General features: G+C 37.1%; 2 protein-coding genes and 1 pseudogene across 7 annotated transcripts; all 3 read right to left on the reverse strand.

Annotated features, from left to right (window-relative positions):
- Position 1: 1 nt before the first annotated feature.
- Positions 2 to 7589, reverse strand: LOC111021878 (DENN (AEX-3) domain-containing protein). The gene is made up of 19 exons (XM_022298983.2): positions 7143 to 7589; positions 6390 to 6707; positions 5923 to 6111; positions 5749 to 5832; positions 5556 to 5615; positions 5068 to 5112; positions 4639 to 4835; positions 3517 to 3966; positions 3201 to 3327; positions 2924 to 3121; positions 2696 to 2785; positions 2492 to 2554; positions 2219 to 2293; positions 2048 to 2098; positions 1880 to 1957; positions 1633 to 1767; positions 1447 to 1554; positions 626 to 691; positions 2 to 337 (listed from the first exon to the last, which is right to left on the reverse strand). Exons 2-19 carry the CDS (start codon positions 6675 to 6677, stop codon positions 269 to 271), a joined length of 2373 nt encoding a protein of 790 aa, XP_022154675.1. The 5' UTR covers positions 6678 to 6707; positions 7143 to 7589; the 3' UTR covers positions 2 to 268.
- Positions 7590 to 8958: 1369 nt separating this feature from the next.
- Positions 8959 to 13447, reverse strand: LOC111021879 (O-fucosyltransferase family protein). 5 transcript variants are annotated; one of them, XM_022298984.2, is made up of 10 exons: positions 13289 to 13447; positions 12234 to 12907; positions 11787 to 11966; positions 11596 to 11668; positions 11414 to 11484; positions 11227 to 11330; positions 10975 to 11107; positions 10257 to 10489; positions 9652 to 10128; positions 8959 to 9523 (listed from the first exon to the last, which is right to left on the reverse strand). In XM_022298984.2, the coding sequence occupies exons 2-10, from the start codon at positions 12720 to 12722 to the stop codon at positions 9322 to 9324; spliced, it is 1962 nt and encodes a 653-aa protein (XP_022154676.1). In that variant the 5' UTR covers positions 12723 to 12907; positions 13289 to 13447; the 3' UTR covers positions 8959 to 9321. The 5 variants fall into 5 exon arrangements, with proteins under 5 accessions (XP_022154676.1, XP_022154681.1, XP_022154680.1 ...); XM_022298989.2 differs by having other exon boundaries at positions 11242 to 11330; positions 11826 to 11966; positions 13289 to 13446; XM_022298988.2 differs by having other exon boundaries at positions 11826 to 11966; positions 13289 to 13446.
- Positions 13448 to 15151: 1704 nt separating this feature from the next.
- Positions 15152 to 18503, reverse strand: LOC111021884 (mediator of RNA polymerase II transcription subunit 20a-like; annotated as a pseudogene). Its single transcript, XR_015792775.1, has 6 exons — positions 18301 to 18503; positions 17427 to 17933; positions 17189 to 17329; positions 16888 to 17069; positions 16623 to 16712; positions 15152 to 15510 (listed from the first exon to the last, which is right to left on the reverse strand). The product of XR_015792775.1 is annotated as a mediator of RNA polymerase II transcription subunit 20a-like (transcript).
- Positions 18504 to 18543: the final 40 nt, after the last annotated feature.

An 18543-nucleotide genomic window follows, 5' to 3' on the forward strand; every position in this document is an offset into this window, starting at 1 on the left:
GTATAATAAATATCACCAAGATTTGCTCTTTTCCTATCAATTTATTGTCTATGAAATACAGTCCACTTCATCTACATTTCTTGAAATGATTTGAACTGTAAAGTCCCAATGTCGATGAAATGTCTGGGAAACAAAGAAACCAAAGAGTACGAGGAGACATTTCATGCCTAGAAAATTGGAACTTGTAGATTGAAAAAAGAAAAACACCATTTCAAGTAGTATATAAATTATTATACATCATTGAACTTGCGTTCATGTTGCGGCCGGATCATTCCTTCTGGAAGAAAGACAGAACGAGATCTGTATGTACAGAGAACAACTGTGTGTCCACAAAAAGCTGCTCAGCAAAATACAAAGGAAAACAAATCACTTGTTAGCGTGTTTCCAAAAATAGTAAGCATTCAATTCGGGATCATACCCCTCACTTGAAAAATATAACATCAAAACTACAAAAAAAAAAAAAAAAAAAAAAACAGCAGCGTAATCCTCTCAACCAGTATTTAGAACTAAAATCTTAATCTGGCCTGTTTAAAGAGATGAATGTAGTGTTGTAGGTTTCTTAGATCAAGCCATTAGACCCACGAACCAAGACCCTTGAGAATAAATGTATAGGCATGGAGCTTACCTTCAAAAATGGCCGATCACGACTTGGGAATGACTCAATGAAGCTCTCCTTCAAGAGTAATGATACCTAATAGAACAAAACAAGTGGCTATCAGCCATCCCGATTGATTTAAAATGAAGCAACTATAACCTACATGATTATGAACGAGTGAAGTGATAATACTAATATCGCACCCATCCTATTGAAATTATTTTATTATGCCGAACATTCCAGTTTACAGCATTACTGTAGTGCTAATAACTTTCAAAACCCAAAACAGATGCATCAAACATTCTTACAAAAGCAATCAAGTGAATACATGATGGAAAAAAAACACAGCTTTCTAATTAAACAACTGGGGTGGACATTCGAACTTCCGACATTTTGGTCGAAGATATATGACTTAACCAGTTGAGTTTCGCTCAGGTTGGCCACAACTTTATACTTTTCAGCACCAACTCTTATCAACCGAATTAGAATACAGTTAAAATATGTGATATTGTCTATATATTAGACTTGATGCAATCTCGTCTGCTGTAAAAATATTATATATTGCTGGGCACTATTATCATCAAAGCTACAGACCACCTTCTACACCCATTAATTTAATTTAATTTATTTAAACTGGTAGCCGAGTCTTCTCTCTAATAATTATTTATAGCAGTAATAATGATGAGAAGAGGAATGTTTTATCACCAAGTCAAACCTACAAGTTATCAAGAAAGAAATTAGTCCCTAAAAAGACTCGGTTGCAATAGCCCAAGGAATTAATCTGTAAAGCTCACAATCAAGGAGGAAGATCACAAATTGCCTAACAACTTCAAAAGATATTCCAAACCCACCTTATCATCATTGGATTGCACGTTTGTAATTGTATGTGAACGGAGGTTAGAACAGAGAGAGTCCAAGTACAATCTTAGCACTTTTAGGAAACCCTTGGAGGCTTCAACCTATGCGTTAACACATCAAACAAATTTACAAAACATATCACTGGGAATACTGAGTATACCAGGAAAAAAAAAACAAACCTGCACATCAGTGCATTCATGAACTGGCCTCTTTCTCCCCAAATAACTTTCTCCGACTAGCTCTGCATGATATGGTCTTAATGATGAGAATAACTCCCTTTGTTTAGGCAGTTGAGGTACTGTTGGGGCCTTGACCTATCATGTTAAATGGTGGCCTAAATCAGATACCTATTTACAGCAAGTGGATAATTGACACAAAATCATATGAAGTAGAATTGATGTTTAAAAAAATAGAAAATGTAGAGACCTGGTTCTTGTTAACATCAACCAGAATGGCATTTGTTAACTTTGACTGTACTTCACTAGTTTTATTCTTCACACCAACCTATTTAGAAGTTCCCATTAGTGATAAATTAGAAAAAAAAAAAATCACCAGAAATAGCTTGTAGTAAACAGCTAGAAATCAAATACTTACTACATAAGGAACGGGTGCATCCAAAAAATCCAGCATGTCATTCGGTAAAACCTAAGAGTGTATATTTATGATTGATATCAATCGAGAAGTTTAGAAGCCAATAAACACAAATATCCTCCAAAACAAGATAAGTATGACATGACAATAATTATCCGAGATTAGAACTCATACCGGCATCAGCAAGCTTTGCCACTGGTAGGGACGAATCATAGGGATAATCGATAAAACTGAAGCAGATAGGATACCCTACATGTTGAATATGAATTATTATTCCATCCCATCGAACTTAAATAACTCATCAAGTGTATTACACTGCAAATAGCCTTAAATTTTTTAGCATCAAATGAAATGTATGAATAGAAAAACAGCTAAATTAAACACCACAATAAGATCCATTTCCATCATTGGATCAGAACATAGGTGGATGCAAGAAAAATCATGTACCAAATTGGAACAAACGATCACAATCTGCTTCTCCAGCAGTGCTCCAGCTAAAATCAATAGAATCTGTGGACAGAAAAAATTTACATGGCCTAAGTTGCTAGCAATATTTGCAACAATCTGCATCCCTCACCCCAACAAACCATGAGGGAAAAAAAATACAATTGACTTTTAAAGGTTTGATTCCAAGTTAGGGAACAAGCTTACATGCTCAAGGCGTAAAGAACCACAAATGCTTGCAACAGTCCATATTGATAAGGCATTTGCTTCCTCCTCTACCATGAGAGCACCTTGTGCCTGAAAAATTCACAATAGATAAGGCTAAATCAAGGAATCAAACAGATATGCCTTGGGATAGACTCTGACAAGGTCCACAAAACTAATCATACCACAGTGAGGGCATTAGTAATCCAGAAAAATTAATATTAAAATTACCTCAGCCAATTCAAGACTTGTACTGCATGATCTTGGATCAATAGTCGAGCCAGCGAAATGTAAAACTGTTTCGCCTGATCTATAATACTCCATAGGATGTAGGTGCTCCAGAGGATGAAACTTAACAGAACAGCCCCTAGCAGGATATTGCAACTGGTAATACTCGCATATGATTTGTAATGATCCATTCTTATTTTCCTGTAATAAATAAATTGAATTGTTAAAGACAATGGCAAGAGATAAACCTACAAGAGCACGATTGTTAAATTCAAAGAACCTTGGCCCATTCAAGAATGTCAAGTAGGTCAGTGGAATCATCTTGGCCAGAGAAAGATGCCTCCTCTGTCTCTGTATCATCAGCATCACTCCGGAAATTTCTGTCTTCACTCGGAGACCCCTGAAAACTACATAAAAGTAATTGGATGTTAAAAATCAGCTTTAAAATGACTCAAGGTCACTGATACATGCAATCAACTTTGATCAAGTTATATGATGTAGTACTTCTAAAATTAAAAGCATTAATATAAGTGCAATAATCAATCAGTCTTCTTGTCATTATTCCACAAGTAAATAATCAATTGTTAATAATATACCTCGAGGACGATTCAGAGCTTTCATATTGATAATAACGGAGGAGGGGTAGAACTGCATTTGGCAAACGCCTATCAATTGCTTGCTTATTTCTTGAAAAATCATCAACATCAATATCGTGATTTTCCTTATGTACAGTAACAGATTCTGTTTGGGCTATAACTACCTCTGATTCTGGATCAAGTGGGACAACTATATCATCACTTACGCCCTTTTTCAAAAATTGAAAATTTCCATCGTGCATTTGATTCTCTAAATGATTTTCATCACCCAGCATTCTTTGAGAATATTCCTCTTTTTCCTTGGGCATATCTTCGGTTGCTTTCTGATCCACAGTCATGCAAACTACGTCTTCTACCAAATCTTCTTCATTGCCCAAATTCTCTGTGGATTCCAAATTCAAAACAGCAATACCCTTTGTTAATCTTTCCAGCCTTTCTTCGATGAAGATGCTACAGGAAATTAATAAAAATAAACATCAAAATAAAGTGTTAGACAATTGACATCAAACAAATATACAAGTATGTGCATAAGAAGATCTAGAGTAACATATTAAAACCATCTCCAAAGATCTAGATTAAAACATTTTCATTACAGATGCTACATTTCATTCTATTTACAACAATAATCTTAGTTCATCCTAGAAAACGTATACGAATGCTAAGACCTATGCAGAAAGAAGACGAGCTTTTGTGAATCAAGTTGTCCATCACATACATGATATTTGCAGCCTTGTATGTCAACAAAACTAGGGATTCTTAACCTTACATCCAAATTTCAATGTAATTGTAAGAGTTTTTTTTTTAACAAGATCAAACTACTTAGCATTAAATGATAGAGTTGAAAATTAAATATTCACACACAAACAACAAGTGCCAAAAAATTCCTAGCATTTAGGAAACACCAATCTCTATGATAAATATGCTCCATGTAAAGCATTAAAAAGAATGTAGCTTCCGGTAATCGCTACAACCAGAAACTTCCAACTACCCAAGATCTCAAAGTAATCACTTTTTAAGTCTTTTCTTTTTTTTTTCTTGGAGAAGAGAATTATTTTACGTCTTTATATGGGGGAATGGGGTAAACATAAGAAGACCGTCAAAATGGTTAAAATATGTACATACCTATTCAACACACCAAAATGCAATCCAAAAAATGGCAACCGAGATAGAATGCAATAGCATCTACGTGTAGTTAGTATGTGACGGCTCAAGGACGAGTAGGAAGGTGATTTTTCAGAAATAGAAAGCAATCCAGATGGTTTCTGCACCAATTCTTCAACTAAAACACAGCATCCATACAATGTCGAATCATCAGCAACCTGAAAAGCATAGTTTACAAATGAGTGTAAATTGTAGTTCTTCCCAAAGTGCATCAGTGTTACACTGTTGTTTGGTAGCCCGTACTATAAGGATCCTATTTTACTCTTTTTTTATAAGGTAAATTTTCCCAGTTCAATGGAGGAATAATCATGATGAAGACATGTAAAGTAGGACATAAATAATTGTGACCCCCACTGGGGAGAGTCCAAACAAGTGAAAATTTCCTAGTACCTGTAAGCGGAATACAAATGAGAGGTCACTTTGCTTTAGGTGTTCCTGCAAATGCAACATATCGATTGAGACAAGTTACAACAAATACATGAAGCTACAGACAGATCACTTGAGCAGAAAATTAAAAACTTCTCTTAAGGCAATAGATCTTATATTACTAATGATAGAAATGAGGTGGGTGTTCTGAAAGTAGCCTAAAAAATTTATATAGTATATTACAAAATAATTAAACACAGGAAAAAAGTGTTGCGTGGAAGGACAAACCAAGTTAATGAATGCAAGAAATAGCAGTGGTTAAGTACAATTTATAACCAATCTTAAGTCCAGAGAATATGCTCAGCTGCTTGATAAATATTATGCAACATTACTAAAGGAAATTTTTAATGTCAGCAATGTCAGATCTTATGTTTCAATCACATTTACTGTTTAACAACTCATTTAGTTTTATGCTTTAAGTTCCAAGTTATTTTCCACAAATTTAAAAATACCTGCCCAAGAAGAATCTCGTTCAACTCACTCATGGAAGGAGTTCTTTCAACAGCATGAACCTTTAGTCACATTAAAACAAACATTTAATGCACGAGATGGTAAGTAGCCGAAAAAGATGAAACAATAACCATATCTATTTTCTTTTAAAAATTTATGCTTAGTGCGTGAGAGAACACACAATGAGCAACCAACCTCCACACCTCCTGGAAAGCAGAATGAAAGAAGGTCTTTGTATTTGAGTGGTAACTGTTTATCTGAAGGATAAACAAATAGGACCTGATAGGGAAGAAAATTTATAATTCAAGTATGCAGGGAGGAAAATCCTATTGATTTCTAAGACCAAGTTAGATTGATAATAAAACCCACTTGTGGTTCAAGATGAGGTTCCACCCGTGATTGACTCTGACTATTAAGTGCAGTTCGCAGTCTCCCAGAACCTTCGGACTTCCTTGCAACGTATTGCCTCTGGAGCGCTTGGATGTCACAATTAGGATGAAGGCCAACAACAACCATGCTCTCAAAAATCCTAGTTGGCTCCTTTAGAGATCGATGATCCTAAAATTTTGCACATAAATATGTTGGAAAAATACTACAAAAGAAAACTTCCAATATATAAACGATGAAAAAGAATCTAAACTGCTGCCATAAGCTAGTATCAGGAATCAAATAGCCCCAAAGTACATTATAGAGTGTTGAGGAATAAGTTGAGAACTTAAGATTGATAAGATTGAAGGAGAAAGCAATATCTAAATAATATAACTATATAATAGACTACAGAACTAAAAAACGTAACATGTGAAGAAATCAGAGACAGGTTGAATGGGAAAGCTCACCAAGTATTGCAACTGGAAGTTGGCCCACTGACGCTTTTGAGTAGTGAGAACTTCAGGATTGTAGGTTCCTGCATTTTTGGCCTGAGGAGGACTTGAGAGGCCTTTAATCACTTTATTAACTTGACGCTGCAGTCTTTGAAGTGGACTGCCGCCCTCGTCGTCTTTGGAAGAATATATAACAGAAGGACGAGGGGAGCGCGGATCGGTTGCCGCAGTTCTTGCCGTTGCAACATCTTCTGTCGTATGCAGGAAGAGTGAAGCGCCCCCCGTCTCTTCATTCTTATCCATCCCTAAAATCTTCTCTCCTCTCCTTTCCTCCTACCCAAATATGCAACTTTTTAGAATAAAAACAATTAAACGATTCTATACACCGATCAGGTGATTTTACTTGGGAATAAGACTCAACGCACTCAAGGAAATAAGCTTTTTTTTTTTGCTGATGTACCCAAAAGCTGCAAAAAAAAAAAAAAAAAAAAAAAAACTTCTTTTGCACCGAACAGGAATTCCTAGCCGAGTGGACCGAAAAGGCGCCACAAACAGAAGCGTCTGATTCAATCTTGAGAAATTATCCCCCAAATAAACAAATTGAATAAGCCCAAATTTTTATTTGGAATTCCAAAAACTAAAACATAGGAATATTCGACTGTTGTGTGTATCGCAGGAAGAATTAGCATGAAAAGCAGAACTCAAACGCACATAACAATAAACTTCAGAAGCCAGAAGACAAACAGAGACCAAAGTAAATATACAAACCTTTATCGAACCCCCAACAAATAATCCAAGAGGGAAATAGTTCAGACGGCCATAACGAAGCTACGCTCCGCTAAGCGGTCCGCGAAGGAGGAAAAGGTCGAGACAGATAGAGAAAGAAGATGGCGGAGGGCGACGGAACGGAAAATGGGTATAACAACATTATATTAATTAGCTCGATAAAATTTATTGAATTAGTAAATAAAGAAAAGAAATCAAAGTTTTTCCCTTTCCCATGTAAGAATTAAGACGAACCAAAAAACAAAAAACAAAAAACAAAAAACAAAAAAAACGCTTTTGAACTTTTTCCTCAGAGATCTAATGGAGGGTCAGTTTCTTCTCGCTAGTTGCATCCGTTGGCAGCGGCGTCCAATCTGTACCTTCCATCTTTCGGCTCTTTAATTTTGATTTGCAAACGAAGCATCCTGGAGAAAACAAGGGAAATTATTTTAAGTAATAAAATTTTAATCTTTTTCAACAGTCCGAAAGGTCCCATATGGAAGATTCCGAAGGGTTGTTGGAGGCTGATTAATTACGTAAGGTTAAATTTAATTTTCTTATCTCCTAAGAGAATTAAATTATTAGATTGGTGTCTGGTCAAAGGGATAATAACAGAGTTTTCAAAAGAAGAAAAGAGATAACAACATAGCAAAAGTCCTCCCTTTTTCTCATTAAAATAAATACCAAGCTGGTAAATTAATCAACCAGATTATTTATATTAAATTTTAGGAGATAACAAGGGATGATAATGAAGGTGATAAAAGCGCTCCACTTTCGTCGCTCGTGTGGGCCATGGTTTGGCAGATTTAATGACCGGAATCATTGTATAAAGGATTCTTGGCACATATACAAATTTAATAAATATTCTCCACATACATACATATATACAATATATAAATATTAAATATGTTGGATCTTCCCACTGGCCACTGGTTTTGTGAATCGAAGCTCCACCGTTTTGGGGGAGAGAGAAGGAAAATTTAGTTATAGTCAAGAAGGTAGAGAGTGGGGTTTGTAGGGTGGAAAAAGGGAAAACAATTATGAAGGGCATGAAACAATGATTATTGAAAGCATGCGCACATGTCCCTCCCCAAGAGCAGACTCGTCACTTTGACTATTGACGTCTCTTTTCAGATTTCAGAACAGTGTATCCCTAGCAATCGCCAATTGCAACTTGCAAATGCAAGCAATAAATGTTTGTTCGACATGGATTCTGTGTTTCCCCAGGCACCAGATTACAAGTCAAAACCCACACTTCATTGTCAAACACATCCCATCTGATTTCCATACCTGAAAGTTCCTGCATCAAATTTTGATGCTCCAGCCAATTCCTGTTCAACTCTGCAGAAACCAGCAAGCATGGAAAACGAAGAAACACAGTTTTATACGGCAGACGTGTTAGTGAAGCGAACAAATTGCAGCATGTGGCAGGAATTTAGTTTAATTAATCAAAATCCTGGAGCTTGCAGTTGCCCCCACATGGGGACCTTGTTAAGTCTTGCAGGTGTAATGGCTTGCCTTCTATGCTTCTGTTTCTTATGTGTCAATATTTTCAAAAATAAAAATTTTTTGCTTCTAGATGCAGCTTTTTGGCTACACGGCTCCATGACATGTGAGCTCATGTCTGACCATCTAATTCTGTGAAAGTGAGATTTCTCATTCTTCCAGATCAAAAGCAACTAAGAGTCTACCTCCAATGTCAAAGACTTGCACACAAAAACAAAAACGATCCATCTTAGCAATTAACAACACTGGATCAAATGTACCAAAAATATACTGCGCAGTGCTCAGAAGTCACAATCAGTAGACAATATCAGAGTGAATGAAAAACGGTGAAGTTTATTGAGATATGGTATCACAATTTTGTATTTATGATTTTTAACGCAGTTCATTCAGTATCTGTATTACCCCCCTTGGGGAGTAGGTTGATTACATGGTACAATTGGTTGCGTTTCTATGGTATACTAAAGAATCATTACCACAACAAACTGGATTCAACCTGACCTGAGGGAGGGCCTCTACGCCTATATGGAGTATTCTCCAACCAGCGAGCTCTCTTAAATTTGAAAGATTACGACAGTCTGTTGGTGGAGACGTGCCCAAGTAAATGGCAGAAACCCTTTAACCTCTTCCATAGCAATTGAGAAAAGTCTGAGAGAGTACAAGTAAATCAATTTGGCCCCTATTCTTCTGTGGTTCTATCACAAATGCATCCTGGAAGGGGATTTGCATAAAAACTCTCCTCCAACTTTGGGAATTCTCCAGGCTCCCGAAGATATGGAGCCCCTGCCCGATTTTTATGAAGCTTTTTCACTTTTGAACTAAATTTTTTCCATGATATCTTTCTTTCATCCAGATCATCAACAAGTTTGACAAAACTTGCCCTGCACCAATATAGCATTACAACAACTATCATGCATCGCCAACGAACTGAATGGGGTATTAAACAACCAAGATGTTGCAGTTAAAAAGTTGTAAGAATTGAAATCAAGAGAAGAATTTTGATGGTTACTTGTCTGGACTTATGGTCTTCTTGAAGCCCTCAAAACGCCTGTGACCTTGAATTGCCTTTGCCATATTTCCATCATACGTATAAATAAAAACATCGCTTTGAAGGGCAACGACATAGTCTATACCTGCCAACATGTTCTGGTGATTCTTGAAAGGATTCAGCTCTTCTTCTGTGGAGAGTGTAGAATGAGAGTATATATTAGGGAAATCATCCTTAAGATATTGCATACTTCCATTTCCATAAGCCTCACCAGCTACCAAGTATATCCTGGTGCTGGGTGGAAAACCCAACCCTCTGAGCAAAAGGGAAGTCTCCCTCGGGGTCAGGGGGCAGCCACCAAGCAACCTTCTCTCCGTCCCGTTGATATCCTTCTCTTTCCAATGGGCAACTTCATAACGCATTCTACGCAGCTCGCCATCTTCTTCTGTCATCAAATAATGACTGCAGCCTGTAAATGCAAGCATATCCTTCTCATACCTATGACAAGGACATGGGATCATTTTATAATCTTGTTTCGCAGTAAAAAAAGAAAAGGATAAAGGTAAATGTACAAGGAAAATTTTCAACCCCAAGCTTTGGAAGGTGGTTATCAACACAACACTTGCCTCAAATGAAGAGCAATATAAAGGCCTCCATTCTGTCGCATTCTAGAGACCAAGGTACTCCCTAGTTCTTCAATTGGAGCTGAATATTTTAATGCTTGGAAATTGACACGACATCTCAACTTCTGTATAGAACTCGGGAGACCATTGTTAGCCAGCCGGGAATCTGTATGAGTAAAATACATCACCTTGTGCTGCTTCAGCAGTGGGAGGACCTCTGTTTTATAGTAACCAATCTGCATGAGATAAAAGAATATTGTTACATGGACATTCAAGAATCTGAAGTGGTTCAAATTGGAATAAGCTGCATTACACCGAGTGAAGCACATAATGAAGAAGAGGGCAATCATCTCATTCTAAAACATTTGATATAATAACACATATAGGGGTGCTTGGGAACGTTTGGAGTGGAGTTGTCAAACCCAGGTTTAATAGGAGAAACCAATGGGCTTAAACAGTAGCCGACTATTTAAGCCTCTTAACACAATTTTTCTAAACCTACACTCCAAATACAGTTTTCCTAAACTCAGACTTCCTAAACCCTCCACCTAAATCTCAGGCTTAAGATAATGAACCCGCACCCCCAATGACCCCATAAAGGTTCAATATTATTCATGAATGCACGCAAACAGAATAGTACTTAGCTCCTTCAAACATGGCTCATTTCGTGTTGCCACGACTACGAGGATAACAATTGAAATATAAGGTTAACAATGATGACCTTGGACCAAGAAATTGGTGTTTTGTTGAAAGGCACTAATTCAGCATAGGCAGGTGGTAGTGTCTCAACTATATGAATATCGTCCTTCAGTGTCTCAAGAAAGTGTTGCCAATTGAACAGATCTTTAAAGTTGCTGCAAACACAGATATAAAATCAGTTATAATGTAATGGTGACAAGCCTGGCATTGTTCACATAAAAAATTATACAAGTTATTTTAAGATATTACAACAGTAACACAATTGCAGAAGTACTCATTGCAATGGAACCTTTCGTCTGCCCAGTAGGATTTATGATCAAGCGAGGGAAGGACAAGTGTTGCCTTCATAACCTTTGCAATGACAACCATGTCACAGATCTACACCATAGAAGAGCCGACATGTCAGAAAATTGTTGGTTTTTTAAAATAGCCTGTGGCATTAGAAAGCAGAATAGCTAGACCCCAAATCTCATCTGATTCAAGCCACCATTGGCATTTACAAGAATGTATCCATTTGTCTTTGCATCTAGCTCTGCAGAAATGGAAAAAGGAAGTGAGTGAACTTAAAACCTAAAACTAAATACACTATCAACACATATCGAGGAAGATCGACTGCAACTATCTGTAGACAAGCATAACATACTTTTGTGGCGCCTTCCCTCGTCTATGCAAGGAGCAAAATTCTCGCTATCGGGTTTCAACCAGATTTCTGAATACTGCAATCAGTTTGATAAATAGAGTAAGAAATGTTTCGATTCTCATCCATCTGGTCTGATTCTTTAGGGGAAAATAAAAAGAAAAAAAGACGAATATGACCCAGATGAAGTTAGTCACCCAATCATAAAACTTTTCAAACTCAGGTTTCTCACTTGCCTCATCCATGGAATTTTGACGACCACCTACACCTGATTCCATCATCAGAGCTCGCTCAATATCACTTTCCCCTTCTCTGTGTCTAATATTATGAGAACTCTGATCCACTTGACTTCGACTTGTGATGGAGTCAGGTATATCCTATACAGGGTGATATATTTGGGTAAGAATAATGAATCAAGTACGGTAAACAGAAACATATTAAGGGTACAGAAAGTTGTAAACTAAAGAACCATCAATTTAAAGATGCTAAGCTTCATCATCCAAATGTAATGCATTTCTAAAAAAATTGATGTGTCAAATGTTATCTGATTATTCGTATAGATACTTACCCTCAAGACCAGCTGAAAATAAAGATCTGCTCATAAAAGAATACAAGTTAATACTAAAAATTTCCATCAACCTAACCTGGTGTGATTCGTTGGTCTCAATGACAGATCCAAACCAACCATTCATGCAGATCTTCAAAATACCCAGAAACAAGCAGAGGCCACAGAACATCATGAACATCCAATGCCCCAATTTCTTTTTTTCCCTTAACCTAAAGTCGAGAGAAACAAATCCATTTTTTAACAAACTTTTAGCAGCAACACCCCCGTGGATTCTCTGGCTAACATGTGGAGCCGTCTTCCGTTCCAAAGCAGATTCAACCCCATCGACCAGAACCGAGCTTCTGAAAACTTCTGATCTGGGTGAGTTCGCGGGAAGATCGATCTCATGGTGACTACTGAGCACATTATTGTTGATGATGTTCGAATTATTGCTATTATGAGCGTCAGTGGAGTTGTTGTTACGCTTGAAGGAGTGGGCACGACGAGTGATAGGACCCGAGAACCGCGGGCTGTTGACCCTTTGAGAAACCCCATCGTTGCTGTTGTGGTGGCGCTGTGGAACCATGATCTCTCCCGCCTAATGATGGTTTTAGTTAAGATATCGCAATCAAAAAGCATGAGAAACTTTACAACCTCTGGTCTGCAACTTCAACAGTTCAAAACTGGCAAACCACATTTTAGAAGGTCTGGGGAGGGGAGAAAAACCAATCCCTTTGCTATCTTCAGCTTCACCAATGGGTATAAATGTGCCTGTTCCATAAATTGAAAAGAAGTACAAGTCATGGGGAATTAATGCTGGTAACGACAAACCCAGGATACAGGGCGTCACAACGTCGTAGAATTGTATATGTGTAGTAAGAAAATTTGAGCACACACTAACAAAAATAAAAATCAACTAATGGAAAATTAAGCAAAAGAAAGTCGTCTAAGAGTTAGAGCCAAAAAACCAACACACCCCCTCTTCGGTTTTCTTCTTCTCACCTGAACTGAACTGCCACTCCGCCAAATCTTGTTCTCCATTCATTACAACCACTACACAGCCCTTAAATTATTCCTCCTTTTTTTTTTCACCAAATCGCAAATACACCATCAGACCCGTATTCTTCAAATAAAAAACCTTTAAAGACGTACCTTTCGTCAGCGATGGGCATCGACGGCGATAAGAATGTGAATGAATGACGAGGGGATTCCGGAGAGAAAATGGCTTGGGAGCACTAGTGGAGGATGTATAGTCTGCGTCGGGTCTGACGAAATGGACTAACACGCTTTGACGCTTCTACTAGATTAGCTAATTCTTTTATTGCATAGATTTTTTTTTCTCATCTTTTCATTCATTTTGCTGGAAATTAATATGATTAGCACGCAAATTTGTAAAGTGTCGTGCTTTTTACAGGCTGCCATTTATTTTATTACTCTGTAGTCTACTGTTACCATATCTCAAATTTCTTGTAGTGTTATGAAGCCGAAAGACTCAACTCGGTAAACGAATTGATCAATAGAGCTGCTGGCGGAGAGGCGGGGATCTTAATAGTTAATCCTGATGTTTATTGGTAAGAAAAAAAAAGAAAAAAGAAATTCCAGTTCCAATATTTAAAATTTCAATGATTTGACGAATCTTTACATGCTCTAGTTGAATTAACCCAATATCGCGTCTAATGCATCCGTTCGAGACCAAACGCTAGCTGGCCGTGGACCCATTTCAAATATCGCCCAGAATGCTAAAACTCAATTATGATTCAGCTCAAACCAACATTTTTTTTACTATAATATGTGACGGTGAAAGTTCAAACTTATGATTTTTTGACTCTCATCATTGACCTACGATATATTATATAATAACACAATTTTTTTTTGTTTGTTATTTAAACTTTAAAATGCACAATATATATTTTTTTTAGTTCAACAAGTTGTGAATTAAAATTTGAACCTTCGATATTTTGGTCATAATATATACTTTGAGTTAGGCTCAAGTTGACTTGTAATAAATAATTTTATAATTAAGATAAGTATAATTTTATTAAATATGTCAATCCTGCTCCACTCCATCTCGTTAATATAGAAAATATAGTTTTTTTTAATAGAAATGTTTATGTGTAAGGTGATGATTTAAATTCACAGCCCTTCAAAAAGAGCTAGAATTAGAAATACTTTAACTATTATATATCCATCACTTTAGGTTTTCAAATAGATAAAATATAAACTTTAATATATCTTCAAGTTTAAAATTATCAACATTATAATAATTTATTTTTTGATAATACCACTTTACAAATTTTACTTTTATTTATATACTCCATAAATAAAAATGACACATATCTTCCATCAAAAAGTCATGAGCTTGAATATTCACCTGTACTGAAAAGGAAAAAAAAATTATGAAAAAAATTATCATCCTAGACGAGTAACCAGAGGGTTGATCACATTTGGGACTGTGCATTGATTGGAATTCAGAATCCCATGTACTTTTACAGTACCAGAGCTTCCATCGACTTCATTGAGTTCTTCACTTCTTCTAAATAAGAATAGATTTCATATCAGCTAAGCGACTTAGATTGGATATTTCATTCTTTCCATATCAGCTAAGCGACTTAGATTGGATATTTCATTCTTTCCATGAAGAGTAGGGAGTGGAAGCAAGGATCAGATACACAACCTGAGACCTGGTTGTAAACAAACAAGGATTGTAATTGAGAATATATGGGAAGATAGAGCAGAGTCCATTGACGACGTGGGAGGATCACACGCTCGACCTTTTTATGAAAGAGAGGTAATACGAAACCCAGAGGCTTGGCTAGCGAAGGTTGTTTGCACTCTATTTTTTCAATTGAATTCCCTGAATGGTTGCTTTGGTTATCTGAGTAGGAACTTAAACCCCTAAATCACATTCGAGGTTATAAAGCGGTTTAAAGATCCAATATTGGGTTTGAAGTTTTTTGAGTTTAGTAGAGCACACCTAAGCATTAATAACAATACCATGAAGTTCAGATCTCAAACTGGTAAAACAAGCAATTTATATCCTGATTTCTCATTGATTGAACTGTTTGAAAATGAAGAAAAACAACTAACATGAAGTTCAGATCTCAAACTGATAAACCAAACAATTTATATCCTAATTTCTCACTGATTGAACTGCTTGAACTGTTCCTATTAGTTGAGCCATGACATTGGCATACTGAACGGCTGTGTGGTTGAGGAGTGTAGTAATCCAACAGTCCATATTCTGCAAAGTTCGGTTCTATGTGCATGAAACGACCTGGCAGTGAACTTTTTGACATGGCTTCTTGCCATACCTCGAAGAATCCCCCCATCACCTGTCTTGATTTCTCCATTGGAGAAATTGGAAGATACTCCATCTGCAATATACAGGATTTAGTACATTATTGCATAACTACGACACAAGTGCCAACATGAGCGAAATTGGCACATTCTCTGACCAAAAGATCATGAGTTTGAATCCCACGCTTCATTTCTCAAAAAGGAAAAAAAAAAGAAAAGAAAAAACTGCGACACGAGCAATATATGGTCTCAACTGTTCTAAATGGTCGTCAATTGGAACAGCAGCAAAAAGCCATTTTCGTAATTACAGCACAAAAATCAAATGTGCACACATTTGACAGAGATTCTAGTTTCTAATTAATCCCACTTAAATATGATTCTTACTTCCCAGAACTAACAATACAATACATCCAATATAATATACATCAAAGTAGGTTAAAACCAAATTACAGAACTGAACTTTAAATTTCCTAGAGAAGTTTCAGGTTTCCAACTTCAGCATGCGAGCAATCCATCTCAGAGGGAGGCTTCATCACACTTGCTTAGTTGCTAGCATATCCTATTTGGACTTGGACTTGGACTTGACAATACAATAAAGAACATGGCAATGTGTTTCTGAAGAACGATATGGAAGGGGAAAGAGGATAACAAGAGCAGATGATTGAAAGGTGATAGGCAGTCTATCTCACTTTATTTTGTTCAAGGATGAGCACCACAATGAAGTCGAGCGCAAGCAAAGACCAAACACTATTTCCAAGCATCCAAATGAGTTGAAAGACACTTTCCAAACTGAATAAAATCAACTATTTCAGAGCAATTAATTGATTCATGACTACTCTTACACAGGCTTGCAAGGAAATCCTAACCTAACTAGATCTCACTACTTCTCAACATAAGATCGCGACCTTACACAAACTTTTCAGAGAAAATGATAGTTGATACTTCTATCAGATGATTGGCCTTTCTCTTCCACTTCATTGTTTATCAAAATGAGAACAACAGAGGCCATGTTAAGCATTAAGATAAGTTGAATCAATACTTCCTGTACCAAACATTGTTTTGACACAGCCCATGGGAAAGAAACTGCTCGCTCAGATAAAGAATATTGACATAAAAAACCAATAAGAAGAGCATGCAATTGTTAACAGACAAGAAAAGAGTTATCATGAAATGATGAAATGAGCCTTACCTCCATAACTATTCCTCTCAAATTCTCAGAATGGTTGGGAACAACTTTTCCCACTCTCAGTTGGAAATCCCCTAATTGGTATTGGAACCCCTAAAAAATAATAAGGTAAACTGTTTGTAACCAAAGATTTATCGATCTCACACGAACTAAAACAAAAGGGCAAAAGATCAGACACCAGAAAGCCACAAAAATCAACTTCAATTTTGAATTTCTGGACATGGGAAAGTGCAGTTTACATGAGAACTAGAAAAGTTGGGTGTTGAACCTCGAAATTGAGAGCAACGCGCAATTTGTAAGACTGCAACTTCTCCATTATAGTTTGAATCGTAAAATCAGCTTCTAAGACGATCCGTTGGCCACGGATTATAAGATAATACTTGTTTGGTTGCTCCGGCAGTGAGATTCTGAGAAAGTCGCGTGGGAACTCGGCCGCCGGTAAGTTTTGGTCTGCTGACAGATTTAAGATTCATTCGGGTAATTAAATCCCGACGGCCACAGCCCCCTCTCGAGAAAAAGGAAAAAAGAAGATATTCTTACAAACGACTCTATGAAAAGAGTGCAATTACCTCGTAAGATGGGTCTGTAAAAGGTGAGTAGCTTTCCACTTGCCCCCTTTAACGCCATGGATACTCTCAACACATTGAGAAACTTCGTTGAGGATCTGACTGTTAACAGTGCTGCTGGCATTCGGTTGCCAATGCAAAACCCTAGCCAAAAAAGCAAGGAAAACGATAAAAACTAGATCACGAATTAAATCCCGGCGAAAAGGGACGACAATTTGGGGTGGGGTTTCTGGGTTTTTACCATTTTAGCGGCATACTCCCGGCCGTACGAAAGTCGCTGCGAGAAACGACGGAGGTAAGTCGGAGCAGGTCAAGAACAAGTTACAACTTTAGCAGAAAGCCCAAAGGGGAGAGTAGAGACGCTTGCCAGCCCAAACTTGAGTACTTGCCTTTGGACCCATAGAACTCTTTGGATTTGTTATGTTATGAGATTCAACAATTTTGGTTCCCTGTATAATGGGCAGTGGAGGTGACAATGTAACCTCACTTCCAATTTCCCAAGGGCCACCACTTTGACCATCCTTTCTTCTATAATGTTACACTTATTTGTGTCGGTTCTAAAGTTAAAAACAAGTTCTTGTCATTCCAAACATAGCTCAGTTTTCAGGTCGGAAGTTCAATTTTTCACACCTACTTTATTATACTAAACAAAAGTATCTCCCCTTTATTCTCTCTTTCTTGTCCTAGACTTATTACTCCTACATTACATCGTAACAAGCTACCAACTTGGCACCATTTTAGCATGAAACTGCAAACAAGTAAACGAAAAGGGTCACAAGCAAAATGAATCAGAACAGTTTCGTTGTCAAGACGAGCAGTGTGAATTAGAAAGCAAGTTGTTAAAAGCACAAATAACTTTTAGCAATGCTCAGAAACCCAGATAATTCCAACACCAAAATCTTATAAAAAATTCACAAATACCCCAAAATTTTAGCCATGCAAACTCATAACATCTTTTCTAATGGATCTAATTTTTATAACAAGTAGCTATTTTAAGTTACTGTAGATCAACTTGTATGAAGTATCCTCAAATTTGACATTATTTTTTCTATTTCCCAATCAATTTTTTCTTGAGCACTAGAATGAGGAAGGCTAGAAATACCAATCTATCATACTTTGTGGGTTTTCAAATTCTGAACAGTCGACTTTGAACTCAAATGGAGGAGAGAGACGGGAGCGGCAACGGAAGCGGGCGGCGACGGAACCACACCTGGCGGCGACGAAGAGTTGAGTGAGAGGAGAAAATGGAGGAGAGAGAGGAAAGGCTTGTGTGAGACTTGAGAGTTAGATGCAAAATGGGGAAGATGAGAAATGTCAAGAGATGATTAAGATTTAAGATAAAAAAAATATAGAGGCAT

The sequence above is a fragment of the Momordica charantia genome, assembly GCF_013281855.1.
Source record: "Momordica charantia cultivar OHB3-1 chromosome 8 unlocalized genomic scaffold, Mcharantia_2.0 BLBB01000008.1, whole genome shotgun sequence".
In the NCBI taxonomy this organism is placed as follows: Eukaryota; Viridiplantae; Streptophyta; class Magnoliopsida; order Cucurbitales; family Cucurbitaceae; genus Momordica; species Momordica charantia.

Bases quoted from the DNA above. Each gene is read 5' to 3' on its own strand.
- LOC111021878 (XM_022298983.2), bottom strand. From the start codon at position 6,677: ATGGATAAGAATGAAGAGACGGGGGGCGCTTCACTCTTCCTGCATACG. The intron at 3,328-3,516 runs GTATATTATTAA...ACTTTTATGTAG, and splicing joins AGCTCTGAATCGTCCTCGAG to TTTTCAGGGGTCTCCGAGTG. The intron at 2,294-2,491 runs GTACATGATTTT...TTCAACATGTAG, and splicing joins TGATCGTTTGTTCCAATTTG to GGTATCCTATCTGCTTCAGT.
- LOC111021879 (XM_022298984.2), bottom strand. From the start codon at position 12,722: ATGGTTCCACAGCGCCACCACAACAGCAACGATGGGGTTTCTCAAAGG. The intron at 11,108-11,226 runs GTACTTCTGCAA...CTGTGTTTGCAG, and splicing joins GAAAGGTTCCATTGCAATGA to CAACTTTAAAGATCTGTTCA. The intron at 9,524-9,651 runs GTAACCATCAAA...ATATTGGTGCAG, and splicing joins AAGACCATAAGTCCAGACAA to GGCAAGTTTTGTCAAACTTG.